Raw genomic sequence first — 22,962 nt, 5'->3', positions numbered from 1 at the left:
GATGATCTCCAGAGGTCCCTTCCAACCCCATGGGATTCTGTGACTCAGCCGTCCATCCCAAAGGGCAGCAGGAAGCATCTGCCAGAAGCGTCCCCGAAAGCCAAAAAAACATTTGTCAGAATTGCATCCGTACTTCCTGCGCTCCTCAGCATCTTCTGTCCCCTTCCCAGGGGATGGTGGCTGGGAGGAGAAGGGGATCCATCCTGAACCTGGACACCAGCATGGACCATCTGCACCATCACCCTGCCGAGGTCCTGGGTGACTCTGCCGGGCTGGGAGCGCCCAAACACTCCCACTCGGGGCTGAAAACCACGGCTGCGGTTGCCGACCAGCGTAGGAGCAGGCACTCGGGTTTTGGGTTCTTTACAAAAAAAAAAACCAAAAAACAACCAAACCAAACCCCTCCCCGTTTGCTCAGCAGCAGAAAATAAACTTTCTTTTTCGTTTCTTTCAGGATGTGAAAGGAGAGAACTGCTGGACTGTGAGATGCAGGTCCCACAGCTTCCCCACGGCGGGGACCACAGAGCACTTGCGTGGGCAGCACCCGCACCCTCCCTGCCAGCATCACCCTCACCCCCTGGTGACACGCCAGCCCTGCCCAGCCCTTTTACAGACAAAATTCCTACAGTTTTGGCTGTTTTCTTTCCAGGCAGGGCCCCTGCAAACTGGGACCCTGTGCTGATCATCTCTCCTTCAGCGGGGCACAGCCCACAGCCCCTGGGGACCCACGAGGCAGAAGGCAAGCGCGGCCGGGGACGGGAGCCCCCGTGTCACGGCGTCGCTGTGCCGTTGGTGGCAGTTCCTCGGCTGCGGCTCAGGAAATGGCACAACGGCAGCGACCAGCCGCAGGCTCGGGGGCATCTGCTCCCTCTAAACGAAGCAGAAACACCGTTTAACCGAGCCATTTGCCCATTTCCGAGGAGCCGCCGCCGGGAGCAGGAGCAGATCCGCCATAATAAAAAGCCTTTTCTAACACTATCTCTTAACGCCGCAGGCAAGAAATATCACTCTCTAAGAGGAAAATCCGTTTGTCCGGGATTACACGCCACAGAAAACGATTATACAGCTGCAGAGGACAGACTTTCCCAAGCAAAGCCACCACCCCTGTGGGATGCGTCCTGGTCTGACACAATCCCAGGGGATGCACAGGAATCGCTCACGGACAGCTGGATCCGGACACCAGCGCACTCTGTGACAGCTGCCCCGTGTCCCGTGCTCTTCCTAGCAAGGAAAAAAACCCTGAAACAGAGCACCAAGGGTGGATCTTCCGAGGTCCCGCAGGTTTCTGAGCTGCGTCGTGACACGTATCGTGACGAGAAGCGATCAGCGATTTCTGCGGCTGGTGCTGAGCAGGCACGGAACGCTGCGCTCCATCCCTGACTGCATCCAGTCACTCTAAGTGGAAGTGAAAAGCCACTCCGGCTGTCACAGCAAAGAGTAAGGAGCCTGGCAAAGCCCCGGCAGGACCACAGGCCGATGGCACTGCCATCGGTGTCACCGAGCAGGAGGGACCAAGGCTGCGGTGTCACCCGGCACATGATTTCCGTGGGTGGAAATCACCCACGACCTCCGCACCCGCAACCCCCGCAGCACGTTTTCCCATCGTTTGGGCTGGTGTTGAAATTATTCCAGAAAATTATCCATTATTTAAGCGTGACGTTTGGCAAACACCCTGATCTCCTAAACTTCTCCGCCTGTGACCGGCGGCACCCAACCAGCTCGGCGGGGAGTTTTGCCGGTCTCTCCTGTGAGGGTGTAAATCAAATTTTGGCAAGAGGAGGAAGAGGATGGGAGTTGTTCTCAGGAGCGGCTGCTCCTGCTCTGCCCCAGGCAGCGGGCAGAGCCCCACACCGGCAAAGCCACGTACGGGCACTGCCGGGCACCACGCCACGGCCGAACCTTGCCAAAGACACTCCTCGTTCACGGGAGCGGCGCTGACACACGTTCTCCCAGAGGGGACAGAACCGGGAGAAAAAGCCAAGGGGGTCAAACAGGACAGGCAAGGGAGCGGCGAGGCTGGCAAGAAGCAGGATAGCATCTCCCTCACACCCCGTTTTCCATGAGGGTCCCACCACTACCCCTGGTTAACAGCAGGATCCACCGTCAAAGGATCCCGACCCACTTTCCAAAAGCTTTTTCTCCCCTCCCCAAAAAAGAGCAGCCGTTTCATCTGGTGGCCCCAGGGACAAGGCGCAGAGAGGCGGCAGCACGTGACCCTGTCTCCCCACCGCCCTGCTCAGCGGCGGTTTCCTCTTCGCAGCGAGCAGCGGTTGGGTTCCACATCCCCCCTCGCAGCGGGTGCAGTCGGGGAGGTGGCGCAGGGGGTGACGGGACCTGGTGTCCCCCCCGCCAAGGTCCCTCTGGCCCGACGACGTTCACAACTTGAGCGTTACACAGAAGCAGCTGAGGGCAGGGAGGAGCAGCCGGCGGCAGCGCGTGGGGGAAGAGAAAAGCATGACTTCCTCCCTTTTTTTTCTTCTGAAAGAGAGATCTGAGCCTGTATATAAAAGGAAGTGCTGCAATCACACGCCCTGTAGATAAAATACAATTATTCCGTCAGCACCAAACCCCTGAGAAACGCTGCTCCCCCCTCCTGGGGGGTCTGCAGCCAGCGAGGAGGCTGTGTCTGCGGGGAGATGCCACCAGACAACGGCACAGGTCCCGCACTGTCCTTTGGACAACTCCTCTGAACAAAAGCTTCCACCAGGGAAGTCCCGCTGGCGCAAACACCCCAGTAAATCTCTTCCTGCAGGCCACTGGTTAATTAAAGAGCTCTTTTCATAACAACTTAACAAATAATGCATGCGGTTACGACAAATTACCTCCTTGCTTTGCCGTGCATTCACTAATCATCGCTGCTGCGCTTTGCAAGCCAGGGCAGCGCTTTGTGGAGTGTGAACTTTTGCAAGGAACGCTCTTCCTGGAGATAAAGGGAGCCTGAGCTCAGGGCAGGTCCCAAAAGCGCCCAGGTACCTGTGAACAAAACCTCCCAAGCCCCAACAGCTGAGGTTTTGGGAAAACTCAGCGGATTTAGCTTAAATATTCAGGTTTCTGAAGCAGGGACCACTCGTGCTGGGCGCAGGGTGAGGGGGATGCTCAGGCTGTTGTAATTCACGTCGAGCAGCACCTCTGTCGCTGCAGACCTGCTGTCACAGCGTGCCGAGGGCTGCGGCACGGCGCCGGCAGCCACGGCCGCTTCCACCACACAGCGGAAGCGATTTCCTCTGAAATTAAATCTCAAAGTCATCACGGCGCAACAACGAGAGGCAGCGTGGTGAGGAACACCACCAGCAACAACGAACCTGCTCGCCAGAATCATCCGAAGGTGTTAAACTTTAGATCCTTACACCAGAAAAGCACAGGGGGAATTAAAATAATAATTTGGCGCAGGTGGGGGACCGTGTGTTGTATTTGTGCACCCACCACCAGGACAGACCCTGCTCCTGGAAGGAGACTCCCAGGACCTCTGCAACGCAGGAGCGACGCAGAAACCACAGGCTGAAAAGAACCCCACCATCCGAGACCCATCTCAAGTGGAGCAGATTTATTGCCTGGCTACCTGGGGCTGCGTGACTGAGCCCGCTCACTGAGTTTTCTCCTCGCAGAAAGCCTTCGGTGGGGTGTCCTCATGATCTCGGAGCACTCGGCCAGCCGCCCGCTGCTCCAACAAGGAGGTAACCAGAACACGCGAAGCGCTGGTTCCGTTTTCTGCCTTCCCCAGCCTGCGGCCATCGGCAGCGCACGTCTGTCCTCCGGGAAGGCGCTATCGGTGGATCTGGTCTAACGAGCCCACTTCTTCTGGCGCCTCATGCCAAGTCCACCATCGAGAAGCCGCTTTCCGTAGATGAGTCACAAACCACACTGGAGACAGTCCCTTTGTGGTGTTATTCTATACCCTCTCCCTCTTCTCCAGAGCTCTACCAGCTGCCAGAGGACAGTTCATGTGGTCAGAGATCTCACGAGGGAAAATTCTGCAAAGAGATTTAAAAAAAAAAAAAAAAACAAAAAACCTAGATTTTCAAGTGGGCCGGTTTTGTTTAAACACTGGGCCCACATGTTGAGTCAGCACAATATGCAAGACTTTGTACACACTCATAACTGTCTGCTCCATCAATTAACCGAAAAATGATCTAATGAACCCTAAGAGGCACTAAGTACCACCTCTAGACTGGTTTTGGGGAGAGGGCTGTTCAGCAGAGCACATGGTACTAACGGCAGCAGTGGGCATATTATTTTTATTACTTTGGTGCCCCCAAACTCCAGTTTTGGGATCCCACTGCGCTCCAGAGGGGAAAGCAGAAGAGAAAGTCGGAGGCCAGCTCAAAGATGGTCCCGCTGAGGACAAAGGCTGGCACCTGGCAGAGCGCCGGGTTTTGGGACAACACGGCTCCTTCGTATGACACTGTTCTGCATCTGCAGTTTCACGGGGTCCCTAAGGGTATTTCACAGTCAGTTCTGAGCTTCACCCCTGGAACGCTCCCGCTTTGCCAAGTCAACAGCAGCTCTGTGAATCCCTGGCAGCATTCGCGGTGCCAGTTAAAATTAACCTACCGTCCGTTTCCTGTGGATATTCATGATATGAATGTCTTCGCTGCGATACTCCTCATCGTGCTTATCCAGGGGAATTTTTTCCAGCTCAAAGTCCACCTGAAGCAGCTGGTTATCAGAGAACACAGAGAGCGGAACAATTCACATGACACCGACCGCCCTTTGAACCAAGCACGTTCCGTTAAAAAGGTCCCACAATATCCTGCAGAAGGGCAAGAAGCCTCCGGAGGCTGGAACCTCCACGCTCAGACCATTCCACTAAAGGCCTCTGCAAAAACACAAGCCATTTTCCCACCCCAGTGCAGCACGTTTACCCTCGTTTCAACTACTCCAGCACCAAATCCAAGCTACAGGCACCTCACGATGTTTAAGAAAAACCTAAAAGCCTGTGATGTAACGTTTTGCTTCCTCCCATCTCCAAAGCACTAAGCCTCTGTCTGCCGACCTACTCAACCAGAGCGGAGGGGGGAAAAAAAAAGGCTAAAAACACCCCCAGCATCAACTCTACAGTGTGCTCAGAAGATTAACTTGGCTGAACCCGGGCAAGGTAAGGAAGGAAATAAATTACAAGAAAGCAGAAATCATCCAGAAACACCTACACCTATTGCGTTTACTGTGGGAGCGGCACCTCACCAGAGCCAATCTCAATTAGAGCAACCCTCCCCACACTCGGGTCCCCACAAGAGTTTGAGGCAAGGCTAATTATCAAAGAGGTGTTTTTATTAACACGTACAAATCGCCCTGGAATCCTTGCCCTTCCCCCTTTTTGTAGTAGTATTATTACTGCATATAATCCACTACTCGAGCACAAGGGCTGCTTTTCAGCAGACTTCACAGATGTAGAGTCAAAACCTGCATGGACCAGCATCCCCACAACTTTAGGAGGGATTCAGATGTTACCCGTGTTCCTTGTGTTTACCTGCTCAGAAGACATAACTGGACTATTTAATTATATCACCTTTTAATGCTCTCTCAGTAGAGGGGGGGAAATTTTTGCAAAAGCATCTACATTACTTAGGAGAGAGTCTCAAGTTCCTGAGCTACTCCAGAAAACTCTGTGTTTTCCCTTTGCCTTCAACGGAACATGCTAGAAGAAAATAAAATTTCACCAGACTGATTTTTTTAATCCTCCCAATAGCCTCTGGTAACATCACGACAACCACTGCAGAAAGGCGGCAGTAACCACCTGCTAATTCATTTGCTGCTACAAAAATGATTGTTTTGATTTTGGCAGATATTTCCTCACATATGGTGGCCCTTCTGCAAATCTGGACGGTATCACAAGCCAGACAGGCTTTTAAAAAGAAAGGTTAGTTTGACCTTTTGAGGGAAGGAAAGCTCAGTAAGTATCCAGAAAGTCTCTCTACTGCTAAGTTGGACAATAACTTCAAGTCACCATCCAAATTTTCTGCCCCACCTAAAGACAAATGTGCTTCTCCTGCTACAAACTTCTACTTTGTGCAGTCAACCTGAACTGGTACCCATAGCAACAGCCACTGATTCTCAGCTGATCCAATACAAAGACCTCCTGTATCCAAGCTATTTTCCCAGTGTTCAAAAAGCAGACGTTAAACACACCTACCTCAAAGTATTTTCTCTCAATTTCAGGATTCTTTCCCATAGTCCTCTGTTCGTAACAGCACAAGACACACGTATTGGGGCCGGTAAGGTCTTTCAGTGTCTTCAGTAGCGGTTCTAACGACTGCCCAAAAGAGGTTAAGTATTTCCCACTTAGATTTCAAGTTAATTTTACTGGTACGATCCCCTCTAACTAGAGAAAGTCTTCGCCCAAGAGAGAAGTTTCCAGTTTTGCTTTTCAGGGAGTTATTTTTAGTACTTTATCTAGGACAAAAAGAACATGGGGGCAAGCTGGAAAGCAGAGGAGAAAGGGAAACTGCAGAGGAGAACGAGTTTCACAGACCAAGAAAACCGACCCAGCATCAAAGCCCAAAACATCCCACACTGCTGAGTGGGCACTTCCTTAAGGCACACAACAATGACTATTTCTTGACACGTTTCAAAAGTGAGAGTTTTCTCAACCATTCTTGGAACATGGCTCGGATCCAGACCACTATGTATGGGAACAGGACCAACACGCAGGGAACCAAGGCAAGGGGCCAGTGGGACCACTGAAAGGGCACTGGGACATGGGGTTCTTCAGGTCATTTCCTTTCTCTTGCAACTCCTCTTAACTCTCTGCGCACATCCGACAGAGCTCCGGCTGAGGAGATGGGGGAGACTACAGCGACCGCTTGGCTGGAGCAGGATTTCTCCTTCTGCCTTCCCAAGGGAAGCGTACGGAGAACCCAGAAGCGGTAAATTTCATTTAACAACACATTAAACAGCTCACAGCTATCAGTCACAATGTTTTGCTACACACTTCATGCCCAATGTGAAAAAACAAAAGGGGGGGGACGACACACAAATGTTGTTTAGGGTTTTTTTTAAATACAAAATGTCCCTGGTTGAATCTCAAATGGCCTTCAATCTGTTGAACATGCCTTTTCCAGTCTTGTTCTACGTGTTCTCTATTCTACGGTTCTCTAAACCCTGGGGACCTAGATACAAGCATAACGTTTATTTGAACACTTCTCACACCGAACCCAGGCCCTTCCCGAGGAAGCTCTCTCCAGGGGTTTCGCAAAGTCCTCATTTACCTCCTCGTAGTAAATGCAATCGGCCATTAGTATATAATCGGGGGGAGGCTGAAACTCTGTCACATCTTCACCCCTAAAAAGAAGCACAGAAAAGGTGAAAACAAGCTTTAGTTACAGCACAACAAACAGGAAAGAAGGCCCGAGCATGAAGTTAACAACTATGTTCTTATGCTGAGGTTCCCTTTTACAGCAGCGTCTCCCAGTTTATCTGGCAACTGAGCAAAGCAAGAGCAGGAGCCCCGGTAACGCTGAAGGGAAACATTAAAGGCTCATACAAACCATTTCAGTACCTTGGCTCGGACTGACCCTGTCACCAGGTGTTTGTTGTTCTCGATATTGACCAGCAGCAGCTCCTGCAGCTCCTCCAGGTCGGTGACCGTCACGTTTGCCCTGTAACACGCACCGGGGGTTACGGCCCTGCCCCTCGCACAAAACACGCGGGCTTTTTTGAGAGAATTTAAAAGATTTCATGAAGAGAAACGGGCAGCGGGGAGCGGAGCGGCCCCGTCCGCCCGCAGCCCCCGGCGGCATCACTCACCCCAGCGTGGCCGCCATGATGCCGACGGCACCGGTGCCGGCTCCCAGCTCCAGGACGTGGCGGCGGGCGAGGGGACAGGCGCCGGTCTCCAGGAATTTGGCGAGCACCAAGGCGGCGTCCCACACCACGCAGCCCACACCGCCCGCCGCCCGCTGCTCCAGCCGCAAGGCCGGTCCGCCCCGCCGCTCCAGCTCCCGCACGAAGCCCGCCATGGCGGCGGCACTGAGGCGGCGCGGCCCCTCCTCCCGGCGCCGCCCCGGCCGGGGGGAAATGGTGGGCGCTCCCTCACTTCAGCGGTGCTCGGGGGCTGCCCGGCCCCCCCTTCGGTATCGGTGCCGCCGTCCCTCCATCCCCACGGGCGGCAGCGCCTCAGCCCCAGGGCTCCCCTGAGGTAGCGCGAGCCCCCTCGGACTCCATGTTAACCGCGCCCCAACCCCTCCTGGATAGTTGGCTGTGAATTACATGAAAACATGTTCTGGGCCACCCTTGCTTGACAGAAAAACGTATTTTTACTTGTTTTTAGTGCTTGCTGGCAGCACAGGAGAGAACATAAAGCCACCGTGGCTGGCTGGGTTGCTGCCATTGCCCGCCTGGGTACTGCGGCCTTGTTGGGCTTCCCTCTGAGGTGAGGAACCGCCATTTGGAGGCCACACACTGGAGCTGGCCCGGCAGTAACTCACACCTGCCTGATTTAGCCCATTGGACTAAAGAAGACATTAAAAACCAGCCAGAGGAAAGGCAGCCGTGAAGAGAATATTCCACGAGTGAACCGGCAGAAAATTACCACACAGCAATTAAAAAGCGGCTTCACAAGTTGCTCGGTGCAGCCTGTACGCACTCGTGGACACGCCATCCCACGTAAAGCCACGAGATTGCTGGAAATCCTGGGTGTTGTACACCCGCATCCAACATTTAAACTTACAAAAAGGTTTTTTAAAAAGCAGCTGAATATCATAGCATCACAGAATGGCTTGGGTTGGAAGGGACCTTAAAGATCATCTTGTTCCAACCCCGCCACCGTGAATACAAGTTGACACTGTATCCACGTTTTTAAGAGCGAAGGCTTTCGATTTTTTTTCCTTAAGACATAGGGAAGAAAGTTATTACTTTATTTCCTAGTGTTTCTTACTAATGCTCACTCCCTTCCCCAGGGAGGAGTTACTGCATTTGCTAGGGATTCCAAGTGGTATATATCAGACTTGTGGTGTATTTTTGAAAATTGGGAGTAAATCTGGGGAAAAAAAAAAAAAAAGCCCAAAAGATGGTTCCTTTTGTCCCTTCTTGGTTTTGATCTGCTATAGCCATGTCCAGGCACCCACAGAAGTTATTCTGGCTCCAGAGCAGGGGGAACTGCTGAAACTCAGGAACTCAAAATAGGATCACTGAAAACAACAAGAAAGATGTTTCTTTTGCTCTTAGCTGCCTTCACGTTCCATCTGTTTCTCTGCACTTTTCTGAGGGAACTGCCTTTTCCCACACGAGCCAACTTCAAACCCAGCAATTTCACATTTTTCCCCTCTAGCATTTTTTTGGTTTTTTTTTTTGGGGGGGGGGGGGCTGTTTTTATCTATCCCTCTAATTACGAAGTAACCGAAATGCTAATTTATTGTTATCTTGGCATTCCCTCAAACCGCACTGGTGGGAATCCGACCGCCGTCGACCACTTCCATGGCCCAAAGAGCTCCTTGGGGAACGCATGTTGCTGCACCCACCATACTCAACTGCTGCTGCTGCCCTGCCTTGGAAGGGCTCTTGGGTTGGGTTGCCTTTTTTTCTTTTGGTATTTTCCAGCTCCTGTTATGAGCGGAGGCCAGTTTAACTGTGCGGCAAGTTATCCATTTTCTGAATCATGCTGTGATTTATGTACTTCAGGTTAACTCCAGAACTGGCCCTGCAAAGGTAAGTCATGTTTCACGCATGGGAGATAGGGCTGGGACCGTTGTTTAACTGCTGCCTTCTAATATCTTGTGTTTTCACTTTATTTTCCCTGCTGGGAGATCTGATGGAAGAGGTTCCCGCTCTCCTCTCCCCTCCTCCTCCTGGAGCTTTGCTGCTGATCAGTTGTGGGTGGTGATGCTTTAAGCCCAACCTGCAGAAAAAGCCCCACAGGAGGCTTTTTTAAACTGCATCACTATTTTTCCTATTCAAACCGTTCTGGGCCCCGCTGAAAGTTACGCATTTCTTTTTCTCTGGCTTCCAGCATGGAATTTAGAACCGCTGCCCAAACCCAAACTGCTGCCCAAACTCTTCTTTCACAATCAGGTTTGAGTTAAACGAAGGGTGTGTTTCAAAGCCCCCCCCCGGTATTTTTGTACACAACATAATGGGTAAGTTGGCATCTAAAAAGGGCTGCTCCAAGAGTGGCATCCCTGCGCAGCATCGTTTCAAGGTGAGCTCTAATAAATGCACGCTCCTGCTTCCACATGTTTAAACTCTCCTCCAAGTCCCTCACAAACCAGAACCTCACAAAGCTCTTGATGGAGGGAAATGCTTTTGATACTTACGGAAGCCATTCCTAATCACCAGGCGCTCAGCTTAAAATGAGTTTTGCCAAGTCAGGACCTATATATATATATATATATATATATATATAAAAATATTCTATATTTTAATATGGGATATTGACAATGGCACTTGTACAGGAGGTACTAAGTTGACATCTCTATATTCTAAAATTTGGGAGAGTCCCCCTGCAATGACACACAAAATGTAGAAGTCTGAAAAAATATGACTCACCTTTCAGTAAGAGCTGCTGGTGAGGGCTTCAGAAGAGTTAATACAAGGAACTAAATATAAAATTTCACTTGTTCAGCTTATCCCGCAGATGACTGGAACGGTGAAACCCGACATCCTGCCTTTTCCATGCAGAGAGCATGAGGGGAGTACTGCACCGAGCAGGATTTCACCACCAGACACTGATAGAATTCTTCCCAAACTTACAGAAGACGTATGAGCTTTTTTTTTTTTTTCTTTTTACTGCAGAGGAAAAAAAACATAATGAAGGCATCATCCCTTTCCTGCCTGCACTCCCAGTTCACGCATCTCAAATTTATTGGCGCTCCAAGTGCATTGCCTCTCCTTTTCCAGAGGGAACGCCGGAGTCAGTGGGAGCAATACAGGCAGGTGACGACAAGTGAGTTGCAAGTCCCAGCACAGCGCTCTTCCTCCAGAACGGAGCCGGAAAAATCGGAAACCACTTCTCTATCCAGAGGGGCCGAGGCGTCTGATAGGTTTGGAGGTGGAGGGAAGGGTTTCGCTCCCAGGGAACTGTCGTGAATCAGGCCCAACCACAGACCGAAGGACGACCAAAGCTGAGAACAGCAGAGCATGGAAAATGGGGGCGTTTTTGCACTGCCAAAGGCTTACTGAGTGCAATTCCCAACCTTGTCCTCACAAGGAACACGCACCGCTCAAGCTCTTAAAAATTAAGACTGGGGTGATTTATTAATCTTGTTAAGAACTCTGATACAAAGCACAGTAAAAGGCCACAGACCAGTAAATAAAATGTGGCTTCTGGCCACTTTATAAATGCTGCTACAGTACTACCAGTAAAACAGACTCACTCTCACACCAGTTCAAACAAGTAGTTCAACTGGCAAATAAAAGTTCCGTTCGCTTATCAGTTTAAAAAAGTTTAATAAAGCTTTAAGTGTTTGCTGGTTTAAATGCTACCGATTTCCCAAATGGATTCACGATTAAGTTAAGTGAGATCTAGAGAAAGTTATTAGGTTTGGAAGGCAAGACTGTTCCTAAGCCAGAGGAAACAACTTCTGACCGTATAAGATTGCGAGAGCAGCAGACTGTATTATAGGCCTCGAGTCACTTAGATTTATACAGGTTATTAGCATTATCTGTAAATATACAATATAAACAATTGTACATACACGGCGTATAGCTTTGTTCTCCAGAACAGTAGACAACTCTTTTAGCTTAAGACATCTTCGCCCACCAAAACAAAAAAGGCACATCTGAACAAGACGCATGCTAAGTACTGGGGATCCTTTCCAACATCCGCGGCGGGTCCTTGGTCACCCTTTATCAAAATAATCAAGACCAACCGAATATTTTGGTGTTTAGATTTCAACCTATTTTTCTTTTTGTCTTCAGCAGCAAATCAATGGCAATTAAGACACGGCATTAGAATATTTGAGAACAGTAGCTGTCACTCACGGACCTCCAAGCTTACACCACGTTAGAAGGCAAGTGGCCAGAGGTTTAAAATCGGTAACACTCTACGTCCCTGTGGTGTGAATCATCCCGTTGTTCTTTTGTTTTTAATAATAATCATAATAATTAAAAAAAAAGGCCACTAGTGCTCAAATTTGAAAAAATTCCACAGACGCACCTTTTTTTTTGGCTCAGTGCAATTAAAGGATGTCAGTTTAAATTCATTTAGTGTAGTTTACAGTGCAAAAGGTCTATTTTTTTTGTGTGTACTGGCATAAGTGTCGGCACTGAGGATGTGAGACAAGGCAATGCTGCTGATCACCTGAGGGTAATGCTGTCGAGCAGACGCAGGCCAGAGTGTGTGGAGTCTTAATTTTTCCAATTTAAACTTTTTTTTTTTTTCCTGTTTTTGATCAGCAGCACTTTTAAGAGCATAATTTGTGAAAGTACTAAAATACACTGCCTTTTTTTTTTTTTGAATAAATAAAAAAAAAAAAAAAAAGGAACTTTACAAATACTATTCCAGTGTCAATGACTACTATGGCTACGGTCATTGAGGAGTTTCTGCATTTTCTAGCAAAGAGAGTCTGTGCAAAGGAGGGTGGGAGAGCTCCCTTTTGTAAGTCTTTGGTGGCAGTTTTGGTAACTGAGGGCTCGAATTGTGCCGGGGTGGGACGGGGGGCGCAGGAGGGTGGCCCGGGCTGTTGTGACTGGCGCCGATCACGCAGCAGCGACGCAGTACCCGGGGCGAGGGCGTGCTTGGAGGAGTGCTGGGAGAACTGGGACCTGTACTCGCCTCCCTCAGCCGCTCGGGATCTCTGTGAAGGCGTCCCACCGGCGGCGGCTGGAGGTTTAGAGGGCAGTTGATGAAGTGTTCGGGTGGCCGGAGCGGAACCGGGGGTGGAGTATCAGGAAGAGGGTCCCGGGGGGGCGGAGGAGGAGGGCTGTGCAGCGGCTGGTCGAAGGGGTTGGTGTAAGCGGGAGCACGGGGCTGGATCTTTGGAGGCGGCGGCTGCCGGGGGGGAATCGCTGGAGGATCGTCGTCCGACTTTAAACTTCCCTACAACAGTAGAGAGGAGACAACGCTGTAAGAAAGTGGATGTTTAGGTAAAGAGTGTATTTTCTGACAGACACAGAATTCTCTCGACGTCTGCTACTGGTGCTGTCAGACGTGATACTGGAAGAGTCCTATCTTTGATCTGAATATGACCACTGTGTTCCTACAGTAGCCAGCAGAGTTTGGACACCGGGAACCTGAAACTTCAAAAGGACAACTGGAGCACTGCACTTGGAAGTCTTTTAGACTAAGGAAGTCCTGCTTGGCTGGGTGATTGGACTCCATGATCTGAAAGGCCTTTTCCAACCTAAACAATTCTACCATACTAGACCTTCCCTGGTTTGTTATCGAAGTTATTCAACGTAGAACAGAACTACCTTAGCATTAGAAGCATCCTGATCCATCTTCTTTCGCGGAGGAAGCGGAGGAGGGTTTTGAGGCTCATCACTTAGTTTGGGAAAGCTGCCCCAGGAGCTGAAGAAAGTCTCTGGAGAGAGAAAAACAGATATTTTACACTGCTTGTGCAATACTTGAGGAACATACCCTAGAATATGAAACCGAACTGGAAGCAACTCCAATAAGCAGATCTTTGTGCTCGACAGCGACATGAACCATTAACTTTGGTTGTATGAAGTTCTCGTTCATTTCTTTAATCAGATAAACTGCTCACAAAGCGCTCTCCTATTCCCAGTACCAAAGATAGGCATCAACAGTTAACAGGCGCTGCTAAAGGACAGAAAAATAAAGTCAACTCGAGCGAGCACTTAAATAACCCCCTCTGCAACCCTTTCTATACTGCGGAAGGTACCCCCCGTTTGCCACAGCGCCCGCAGTTCGCCCACGTGCCTTGATTACACTTTGGAGTAGAAGTTTTTTCTCTCAGCCACGTAGGTACACGATGAAATTCAGAAATTTAGAGGATTCTTAACAGGTTTGCAGCACAACGATACACCCAACAGAACAGATGTTAACTCTCACAGTATTTTAGGGTATTTCTAGTCTTTCCTTTTTACGGGGGGGGGGGGAACTCCTCAAAGTTAATTTGAATTTGTGACTTTTGTCACATTTTGCTTCGTGTCTCAGAAGAGCACAGAGCTCTCTATCAATCCAGTAGGCACCTGCGCTCCCCGGTTTGAAATTTTAATCGTATTATGGAAAAGTGTATGTGCCTGGGTCATAAAGGAGTAAAAAGAGAAGCTGAAAACCCAGATGAATACGGGAGATCCCTCGCAGCTGCGGTACAAAAAGTACCTCCTCTTTCCCAGGAACAGAACAATTATTTTCACCCAGTGGCAACACGGAATTATCAAGTTGCTTCATTAGTAGCATTAGTCAAACAAAATAATCATCAAGGACATTCAAAGTAGAAGCAAAATTCTGCCAGAGCCTGGGGGGGGAAAAACCCAAACCAAAACAAAACCAGAGAGTTTTCAGACTTTACATTCTTTCCTGGACATTTGATCTAAGACCTGTACAAAAAGTCCTCTCAGGACCCGTGAAAATGCAGCCTACGTTTCTACCCCAGATTTCAGATTTTAAATCCCATTTGGCTCTCCTGAAACCGGGGAAAGCGGAGTTGAATGAAACATTTAACAGCATTTTGGTACTCACTCGACTGTGGCAAACTGACGGGAGCGAAGATGCTGTTGTTACCTGTTAAATGAAATAAACGGATTAAAGACTTTCCAGACAGAACAACCGCGCTACAGCACGTAACATACGCTTGGGAGTGACCTCAAAGATCACCACAATCTCCAACTTTATCTACTGCCAAGAATGAATTAACCTTGCCTGTGTAAAACATTCCTCAGCTGGAGATTTTAAGTTACGGCACCTGAACTAACAGCGTCATTTTTTTAATGAAGATTGGGTTTTGGAGTGAGTGCCCCAACCATCCCCACTGCTGCCACCTCGGTTCACGTCTCAAAGCCCACAGATGGGATTCCCTTCAAAGGAAATTAAATCAGAATCCCCAGAGCGTGTCCAGTCCACAGGACCACTCCAGAAACATGCCAGGTCCTTGGCACCTCTTCTCTCCGCAGATGTGATGTCCCCTTCATGGGGACACTTCCCGTAACAGATCGCCTCAGCTCCAGTGGGCAAAAAGACTGGAAATATGATATTTACTGGCACAAGAACTTCAGAGTCCACAACTAAATTTTACAACCTTCTTTTTTCAAAAGGCTGGCATACACACCAATATATTTTGGAAGCCTGAGGGACAGTAACAACAATTATGGAAATATATTTTACATTTACCACAAGAACTGTTGAGATCAACGTCTAAAAACACGCTGAACTCTGAAGAAGCGGACACCGGCGGCGTAGAGGGTGTGTTTGGTGAAGTCGGTGCTGACACCGTGGATTCGTGCTCTGCCTCGGTGATTCTACTGAAACTTATCTTACTCGGCTCCTTTTCGAGAGGCAACGGATGACTTCGCAAGGTGCCAGAGGTGGAGCCGTGTCTGCCCGTATTGGGCCTTATCCCGGGAGATTTCAGGGGGTACGTTGTTTTTCTAGGCTGGAGAAAGTGAAGCTGGTCAGTACTGTGAGCATTTCAGCCAGCAAAACTGCCAAGTCTCTATATTTTTAAAAGTACTGGTCAAATACACTTTAAATGGTGTTAGAGCCTTTCTACAATTGACTTGAGATACAGTCTGTTGTTATTTATACAGCAGGAGTTGATTGAAAAGTTTGGACAAAGCTTAATAAATCTGTTTTTCCTCGTAACAGCACCCTCGGACACGCTCTGTGCTGATACCACCAACAGTCACCCCACCGAAGGTCCCTACACACGGTCCAAGATCAAGGACACCCTCAGACGCACGTTGTCTACGTCCTCTGGGTAAGTCCGTCCAAAATTCTTATGCACACACGTCACTGGTGTGAAGGAAACGAGCCTCGTTAGACCCAGGTGTAACACAGCACAGATCAAAGCCCGGTCTCTGAAGATGAATTTCATTCCCATCCTGTGCACGACTCCACCACGTTACAGCACCCAGAACTGGACTTTCCGGAAATTCCAATAAGGATGTCTCGTTTGGAAATCATGAACTGGAAAGAATCCATGCCCAGCTGACCGAGACTATTTTATATTTCTATTTTTAGGAAGTATTTTAGAGAAATTACTGTAAGTGGCATTTTTGCAACAGTCATTTCTGTCGTTTTCTTGCCCTATTTGTAATATCATCTTGCTCACTCCTCTAACGAGACTGCTAAAATGATTTAGCTATAAATCCCCAAAATTGGAGATGTCTCCAGCTACTCAGAAGTACAATTACAACATATCAAAACCCAAGCGTTCTAGAGAGCAATCCTTCTGCTTAAAGAAGAGCTCTGGGCTCCAGGAGCTATTTTCTTTAAAAAAAAAAAAAAAAAAAAAAAAAAGATTGCTACTCCTTTAAATTGAACACGGTTTTGTTCAGCAAGAAGGTTGCAGCTCATTAATTCTGTGGTGTACTTCAATTTTTGGAACAACACAAAACACTTAGACAAAAGAAAAATTAAAAATTAACTTTCACTTAAGGAAAACTTAAAAACATCGATTATGCATAAAATGAATATTAAAATAATTAACATTTTATAAGATCTTTGATACTGTGAAACGAAAAATGTAATTACGTAGTCTATCAACGACTACATGCTAAGAGACCCAAATTTAAACTGTAATATTTTAGGTTTTTGGGGAAAAAAAGTTTAATTCTAAAATAAGCAAAGGTAGTATGTTTTAGTAGCAACAAACACCTGAGTTATTTAAAATCATCTCATGTTTCAGAATTCTAAAGGAAATATCTATGGTTTATTGAGTTAGCAACGTATTCTCTTCCGTAGTGGCCAGCAGATTTTAGCTGTTTAATTTGCAGGACAAGACTTACAAATCTAGGTGGTTGCTTGCAGTTTCGAGGTTCAATTTCTAACGACTTGTTGAACAGATAATCTGTAAACTCTTTTTCTGGTATCTTCCCCATAGGATTGAGATTTTCAAAGAATTTCTAAACAAAACAAGCATCAATAATATTTTAAAAAATAAGCATATGCACAGAATTTTAATGAAATGCTTGTAATTCACTGATTAAAAATCTAGCTTTCCACTAGTGTGAATTTTCTAGGAAAACAGTAGTCCAATAACGCTTTGGATGCGATCAATGAAGTGCGAGGAACAGGAAGGGAGGGAGGAGGAGAGCAGGGAGGGCAGCGGTGGGGACAGATGAGGGCACGAAGGACGGCTGGGACAGGACTGGCAGCGTTATTCCCCTTTTAATTCCTCATGTAACCAACTTCTTTCTTCCTTCCTGCCCGCTGCCAAGACTGGGAGTGCCGGCCACGCTGCTCGTTTTTGCAAAAAGTTACAATTTTGTGTCATTAGGAAGACCCAGAACTTGGAATCCAAGCAAGTAAATCCCTGCTTCTGGCTAGTCCTGTGCTGTGGTACCTTGTTGGCCACCAGCTCTGTCCCCCATCTTCAATCCAGGCAAGATTTTAGGTCTAGTGCTAGAAGATTAATTGGCAATTTTTTTGTTGTGTACATTCTTTTCCCTCTTCTATCCCCAAACCCAACATTTGATGTTTGATTACCCGAATTTCTGGCTCTATCCGTAAACAGTAAGGCTGGTTTTGGTACTGCTGAATTTCTCCTGTAATTTCAGCCACTTTTCTCCTCTTGCTGAAGTTAATTAATTCTTTCCCTTGTCTTTTAAGGAAGTCAGGATTCCCTTCTTCTGTCTTCAAAATATTTGTTAGGTATATTCCTGATAAAAAGAGAAGTGTTTTTTAAAGTTCATGTTCATCCCAAGAGCTGATTTCATTCTTTCTAATGAATGATAAAAAAGTCTGAGCACAGGCAGACCGTTCCCTTTAATGCTCCAACAGTTGATTAGCTGGCAAAAATTAATCAAGTCTGCATTTTTACACAGGAACAATACATTATTGAAATAAGATGTTTTATTTGCTTGACAAAACATGAGATCCTGAGTTAGAAAATAACAATTTTCAGGTCATGACCATAATCAGATCGGCAATATGGAGGCAGCATTAAACCAAGTAAGGTTAATATTCATACCAATATAATACCAGCAATCTGTATAGTAAACTAGAAAAATAGATTTATATAAAAGACACTAAGTCTAAAAAAGTTACAAACCTAGGAAGTCAAAGTCAAACGTTATATTAAAAAGATTTTAAAGCTGAACGCAACCCTCAACACTTTAAGCAATATTAAAACATCTGCATTCAACTCAAGGCTGACAATACACACACTGTGAGCCTGCCCCGCTGTTACTTACCAAAGAAAGGCACACAGGGTGGATTAATTGACTTGAGCTTAGCTAGATATTTTTTAAAATGATCTTGACTTAATTCTACTGCTTCATCCAAAACTCTTTTTTTTCTTTCCTGCAGTGCCTAAGTTGTCAAAAAAAAAATGTAATTAGGGATGCAAATCTTCTCAGTAGCAGGGTTGGCAAAACCAAAGCAATTCCCAAGCTCTCTCAGCAAAACTTTAGGGACTGAAATTCAGATTTGAAAGAAGCTCTTGTGTAAAGGGTTTGCCCTGGACTACCGCCCCATCAGTCAGTTTAGCCACGTGAATCATGAGGCTACTGTAAACAGACTATTCTTGTGTCTGTCAACTTACAAGCACAATCCTGGTCTTTATATTTAATAACAATTCAACATTTAATTTGGAATTTAACTTAAAGGCCCTGTACTACCTTTTAAAGACATACAAAACTCAAACCATTTTATTCATGCTTCTTTTTCTGTTTTGGTCCAGGCAGGCTTTGCTGCCAAATCCTGGGCATTGCTTGTCCTTAGCAAGTGAAAAAAAGAAATCAATATTTGTATAGTAGCTTCTCTTCCTACTGTCCATCTAAGCCATCTCAGCAGGTATTTCCTTCTGCCTCCGACAATCTGAATTTTTTGAGACATTTCTCTCCCCGTATTTCCCCCCTAGGTAGGAAATGCTGCCGTTCAAGTATTCCAGAGCCCAGGGTTCTCAGCCCTGGGATCCTCCTGTTTCATACCCATAAAATGCTGGACTGAAGCGACAGGTTGATTTCAGACAGGTTAACGAGCCACAATGAATGGCCACGGCATTTCCCCCTTTTTGGGCTGAATACATCTGAGAAAACATCTGCTGAAAAGCTCCACTTCCCACTAGGGACCCTCTGAGAGGCCCAGCCCAGCTCCTGTTTTCTCATCAATAACTTCGCACGTTTCACACTTGTTTTCTTCCCCGAAAGCGAGTGTGATGTGGCTACTGTGGATTTCACTTCAGAAGTGTGTAAGATACTTCTGGATTCTAATTAATTTTTTTCCCCCAAGAGCAATGCCCAAAATTTACCTCAAACGTGTGATCCAGTCTGTACACGGACACAGAGTTCATGGCACTGACGATCTCCAAAACACCATTGAAATTATTCAGATCTTGAAAAACCTGCAGGATTTCTATAATCCTGCTCAGAACAGCCACTCGCTCTTCAAAGTTCTCCGTTTCCACTATGCACCTAATCAAAAGAAACAATTTGAGAAACACCGATAAATAAACCCTGACATTTTGCAGGCTCCTAAATCCAGATTTTCTCCCAGCAAAACCTGTAGGAGTCGTAGGAGTTACTCCCGCCGCACTATCACCTCCTGGACTTACTTTTCAAACCAAAGAGTCAGATTTGTAGTATGACGAATCATTTTCAAGAGATTTGGGGAGTTAATTTCCTTATCTTCTTTAGTCCACACGCTACCGACGAGTTCAGAAGGCTGCACCGCCCTGATAACGACAAAGCAAGATGCAGAAGAACGCTCAGCGCGAATAATAATTCCGTGTTCTGCGTTTGCATTAGAAGATTATTTCTGCCCTTAATCACGACTTGATATTTCACAAATCCAACCAATCTCATCTGCTGCAAAACAGTTACTTAGAGTAACTTTTTGACAAGTATTTGGCTATAGAAGGGAATACATTTTTACCTTAATTGAAACTGGTATTTTTGAATGAGCATTTTCAGGTAAGAAAATCACAAAGGAGTAAGTTTAATTTCCTGAAAGCATAAGAAAGCATCTTAAAGACAGATAGAATTCTTTAAAAAATAGGAAGCCGAAGTACTTTGAGCAACCTGCTGGAAAAGCAGCCAATTTCAACAGAAAACCTGCTGTCGCTGAAGCACAAAAGAACACTTCACCTCAGAGTTTTTGTAAGATCTTAAAAGAACTTCTATGCAGCAAAACCCGGCTCTCACATCGAGGGTAGATCTATTTATCACAGGTGAAAACAGAGGGAGGAAACAGCGGGGTACTTATGGTACCAGACCAAAAAAACTAGATTAAAGGCCCTTGACGTACCAGTGGTACAACTACATGCATAGAACACACGGGTCAAGGGGGTGGTTTTGACCAGTTTTATGAATTAGGGCTCTTTCTTGCTCAAATAACCTAAAAAAAGACGCGTATGAGCTCAATCCCTACCTATAAAGGTCGGACTCGAGGAGTGTCAGCTGCCGAGCGATCTCTATGGGATGCAGAGTCATGAGGTCCAGGGTCTCGCTGTGCCCAACGCGCCAGATGTGCCACTCGATGGGGGGCGGCGGGCTCTCGAAGGTGATGTTGTGGCTAATGCCATTTGCCTGAGCTTTCTTCCTCTTGATGATTTTAGCAATGGATTCCACCCACTTCTTCATGGATTTTCCTGCAAAACAGAACCCATTTAAAAAAAAAAACACTTTTTTTTTTTTTTTTACTACCATCTTAACTGACTTTTGATCATTTAATAAAACCAACCCCCCCAAAATTTGCACGCGCACTCAAAACTCTGCATTTCTGCCTTGCAAATTAATTAGGTTTGTAGTTCCCTATTTTTTTTTTTCCTTACAGGTTCTTGCACTTGTACCAGTTGGCAAATACAGACACGTGAACAAATTTTTGGGTGCCCAGTGGCATTTAACCACATTTACTGACAGTTTTGGAGTAGAAAAAAGTGACCCTGTATACGTTGTATTTTATTTTTTCCCCTCGGCTGCAACCATCTCCACTTTGACTTCTAGTTTCACCTACTTAGAGGAGAAGAACTAAAAACCATCAAGCTTCAAAAGTGAGATCTCTGCAGGATGCTGTACTAATGCACTGCAGAATAAAAAGATTAGAGAAATATGTGTTTATAAAATCAGTCCGATATTTACAGCACACAGAACAGTGGACAAGACGGGAAGCACCGTTGGCAGTTCAAGAAAAATACCTTTTAAAAGACTAACCAAAACTGAATTATTCCTCTCTGCTCAGCAATAATTAGCAGGGAGACCTCGGCAAAAGATAAACTATGGTTCTCTTAAGTTTGTCTCAGAATTATATTGCCCAATGTATGGCCTGGCAATCTGAAAAGTAAAGTCTAGGATTGCCAGGATTAAAATTGACACGTCAACATTGTTCCCCTCCACATAAACTGCCAAAATATCTGCTAGTTCCTATGGGATTGCTCCAGAGGAAACGATACTAAATGGGGCGAGTATCCTCTCCCAAAAGGATAATGATTTTCAGCTGGAATTTTCAATAAATGGGAAAAGAACAAGATGGAAAAACCGGACTCGGTTCTACACAGAAGGAATTCTCTACGGATACAACCCGGGGAGGAGGAAGGCGACAGCCTGAATTCTAACGAGTCTGTTGTAACGTCACTGTCCCGGAGTAAACACGCTTAATTAAATATCATAACGCTTGAAGTAATTTTTGGTAGCTGTTTAGGCTCCAGGCCAGAGCTTGCTCATGGAAAGGAGAGTCTCATAAACAGCTCAATTAAAGGCATTAAAATTACTCATGCGTGTAAAGATATTCTCATCCCTCAAACCTGTCGGGATTAGACCAACAGGTTGTACCAAAATGTGGAAGAACAACAGGCCCACCGACGACCGTACCTCTTACGCTGGAAATAAACGTCTCCAGTCTCTCCAGTAACTCCAGATCTCTTTCAAAATCGTAAAAGTGGTGCTCTACCCAGTGGCGAAAAACATTTAATATTCTGGGCAAGGAGAGAAAAAAGAAAAAAAAAAATTATGTTTTTTTATGGACTTCCAAGGCTCATCCCACGTAACCACCCAACAAAACACAATTCTACAAAAGCTGTTACAGATTCGTGTAGCTGACGATTATCAAAGTACACACGGACACAGGGGCAGAACAAAGACTAAAAGCACGGCACCAGCGACCACAGAAGTCCCCAGGTAGTTAAAATCTAATTTTCCAGCACATATAGAATATATAGTATATAGCATACATAAGGTTTGGTAGTTTTTAAAAAAATCTTATATAAAGAATGCTAGTGTTGAGGTGGTTTCAGAAGAGGAAAAAACTTAGCAAAATCAGATAAAACCGGTATTTCCAATGTAATTTTCTAACTTTTTTTTTTTTTTCCTAAAACAGCTAATTAGTATCTCCCATTTGGTAAGAAATAAATTTGTAATTGTTTCTTTGCTATATACAAATTTCAGCTCAGAAGTTGTTGCAAGTGTACTGCCCTACTTTTACAACTTTTTAATGACACAAATGGCCATACCAGATCCAGTACCTCCTTTAAGGATAATACTAAACTTTCTCTTTGATATTTCCCTACACTTTCTTAAACAGACCACTAATAAACAAGCCTCTAAAAGTGACCTACACCTGCCCTTAGGATGTATCAGAATAAAAAAAAAAGCGTTTTGCCTCTTCTTCATGTAAACAAGTTGAGCTCGTACCTCAAAAGTTTGATTTATTGGGGTGTATCCTATCACCTTACCTAAAGAGTGAGCAAAAATATCCTACATCAATTAGTACAGCGGATTTTCCTTGTGCCAATTCAACTGGTGGGATGGGATAATGGGGTTAACGGAGCGCCCACGGCCTCAGACTGGGAAAAGGAGATGGGTACGGCGAGATGTGATTACTCCTGCCCCATCGCCTCTGCAGAAGCTGCTGAACTCCCCCCAGCTCAGGATATTAAGGTAAATCAGTTCTAATTGTGCATCAGGCTGCTT

General features: G+C 46.3%; 2 protein-coding genes across 3 annotated transcripts in view; both read right to left on the bottom strand.

Moving 5' to 3' along the window:
• Positions 1-3,531: 3,531 nt before the first annotated feature.
• Positions 3,532-7,955, bottom strand: VCPKMT (valosin containing protein lysine methyltransferase). The gene is made up of 6 exons (XM_074149612.1): positions 7,744-7,955; positions 7,485-7,595; positions 7,206-7,278; positions 6,131-6,250; positions 4,552-4,656; positions 3,532-3,971 (listed from the first exon to the last, which is right to left on the bottom strand). The coding sequence occupies exons 1-6, from the start codon at positions 7,953-7,955 to the stop codon at positions 3,957-3,959; spliced, it is 636 nt and encodes a 211-aa protein (XP_074005713.1). The 3' UTR covers positions 3,532-3,956.
• A 3,208-nt stretch (positions 7,956-11,163) lies between these two features.
• The window catches only part of SOS2 (SOS Ras/Rho guanine nucleotide exchange factor 2), a 54,506-nt gene continuing 42,707 nt past the window's right edge, over positions 11,164-22,962 (bottom strand). For both annotated transcript variants that reach the window (XM_074148507.1, XM_074148508.1), the window contains 11 exons: positions 21,865-21,968; positions 20,426-20,645; positions 19,611-19,730; positions 19,308-19,470; positions 18,250-18,367; positions 17,543-17,715; positions 16,843-16,959; positions 15,227-15,488; positions 14,579-14,620; positions 13,345-13,454; positions 11,164-12,970 (listed from right to left, as the gene is read on the bottom strand). In XM_074148507.1, the coding sequence (XP_074004608.1) occupies positions 12,461-12,970; positions 13,345-13,454; positions 14,579-14,620; positions 15,227-15,488; positions 16,843-16,959; positions 17,543-17,715; positions 18,250-18,367; positions 19,308-19,470; positions 19,611-19,730; positions 20,426-20,645; positions 21,865-21,968 (1,939 nt within the window). In that variant the 3' untranslated portion in view covers positions 11,164-12,460. The remainder of the gene's footprint in view (positions 12,971-13,344; positions 13,455-14,578; positions 14,621-15,226; positions 15,489-16,842; positions 16,960-17,542; positions 17,716-18,249; positions 18,368-19,307; positions 19,471-19,610; positions 19,731-20,425; positions 20,646-21,864; positions 21,969-22,962) is intronic.

This window comes from Numenius arquata, chromosome 6, assembly GCF_964106895.1.
Source record: "Numenius arquata chromosome 6, bNumArq3.hap1.1, whole genome shotgun sequence".
In the NCBI taxonomy this organism is placed as follows: domain Eukaryota; kingdom Metazoa; phylum Chordata; class Aves; order Charadriiformes; family Scolopacidae; genus Numenius; species Numenius arquata.
The sequence above is the reverse complement of the archived record's forward strand: the minus strand, read 5'-3'. Positions and strand labels throughout refer to the sequence as shown.

Excerpts from the sequence above, each read along its gene's own strand:
- VCPKMT (XM_074149612.1), bottom strand. The coding sequence starts at position 7,955 with ATGGCGGGCTTCGTGCGGGAGCTGGAGCGGCGGGGCGGACCGGCCTTG. Across the intron at positions 7,596-7,743 it reads ATCATGGCGGCCACGCTGGG|GGCAAACGTGACGGTCACCG; the intron begins GTGAGTGATGCC and ends TGCGTGTTACAG. Across the intron at positions 7,279-7,484 it reads CGAGCCAAGGTACTGAAATG|GGGTGAAGATGTGACAGAGT; the intron begins GTTTGTATGAGC and ends GCTTCTTTTTAG.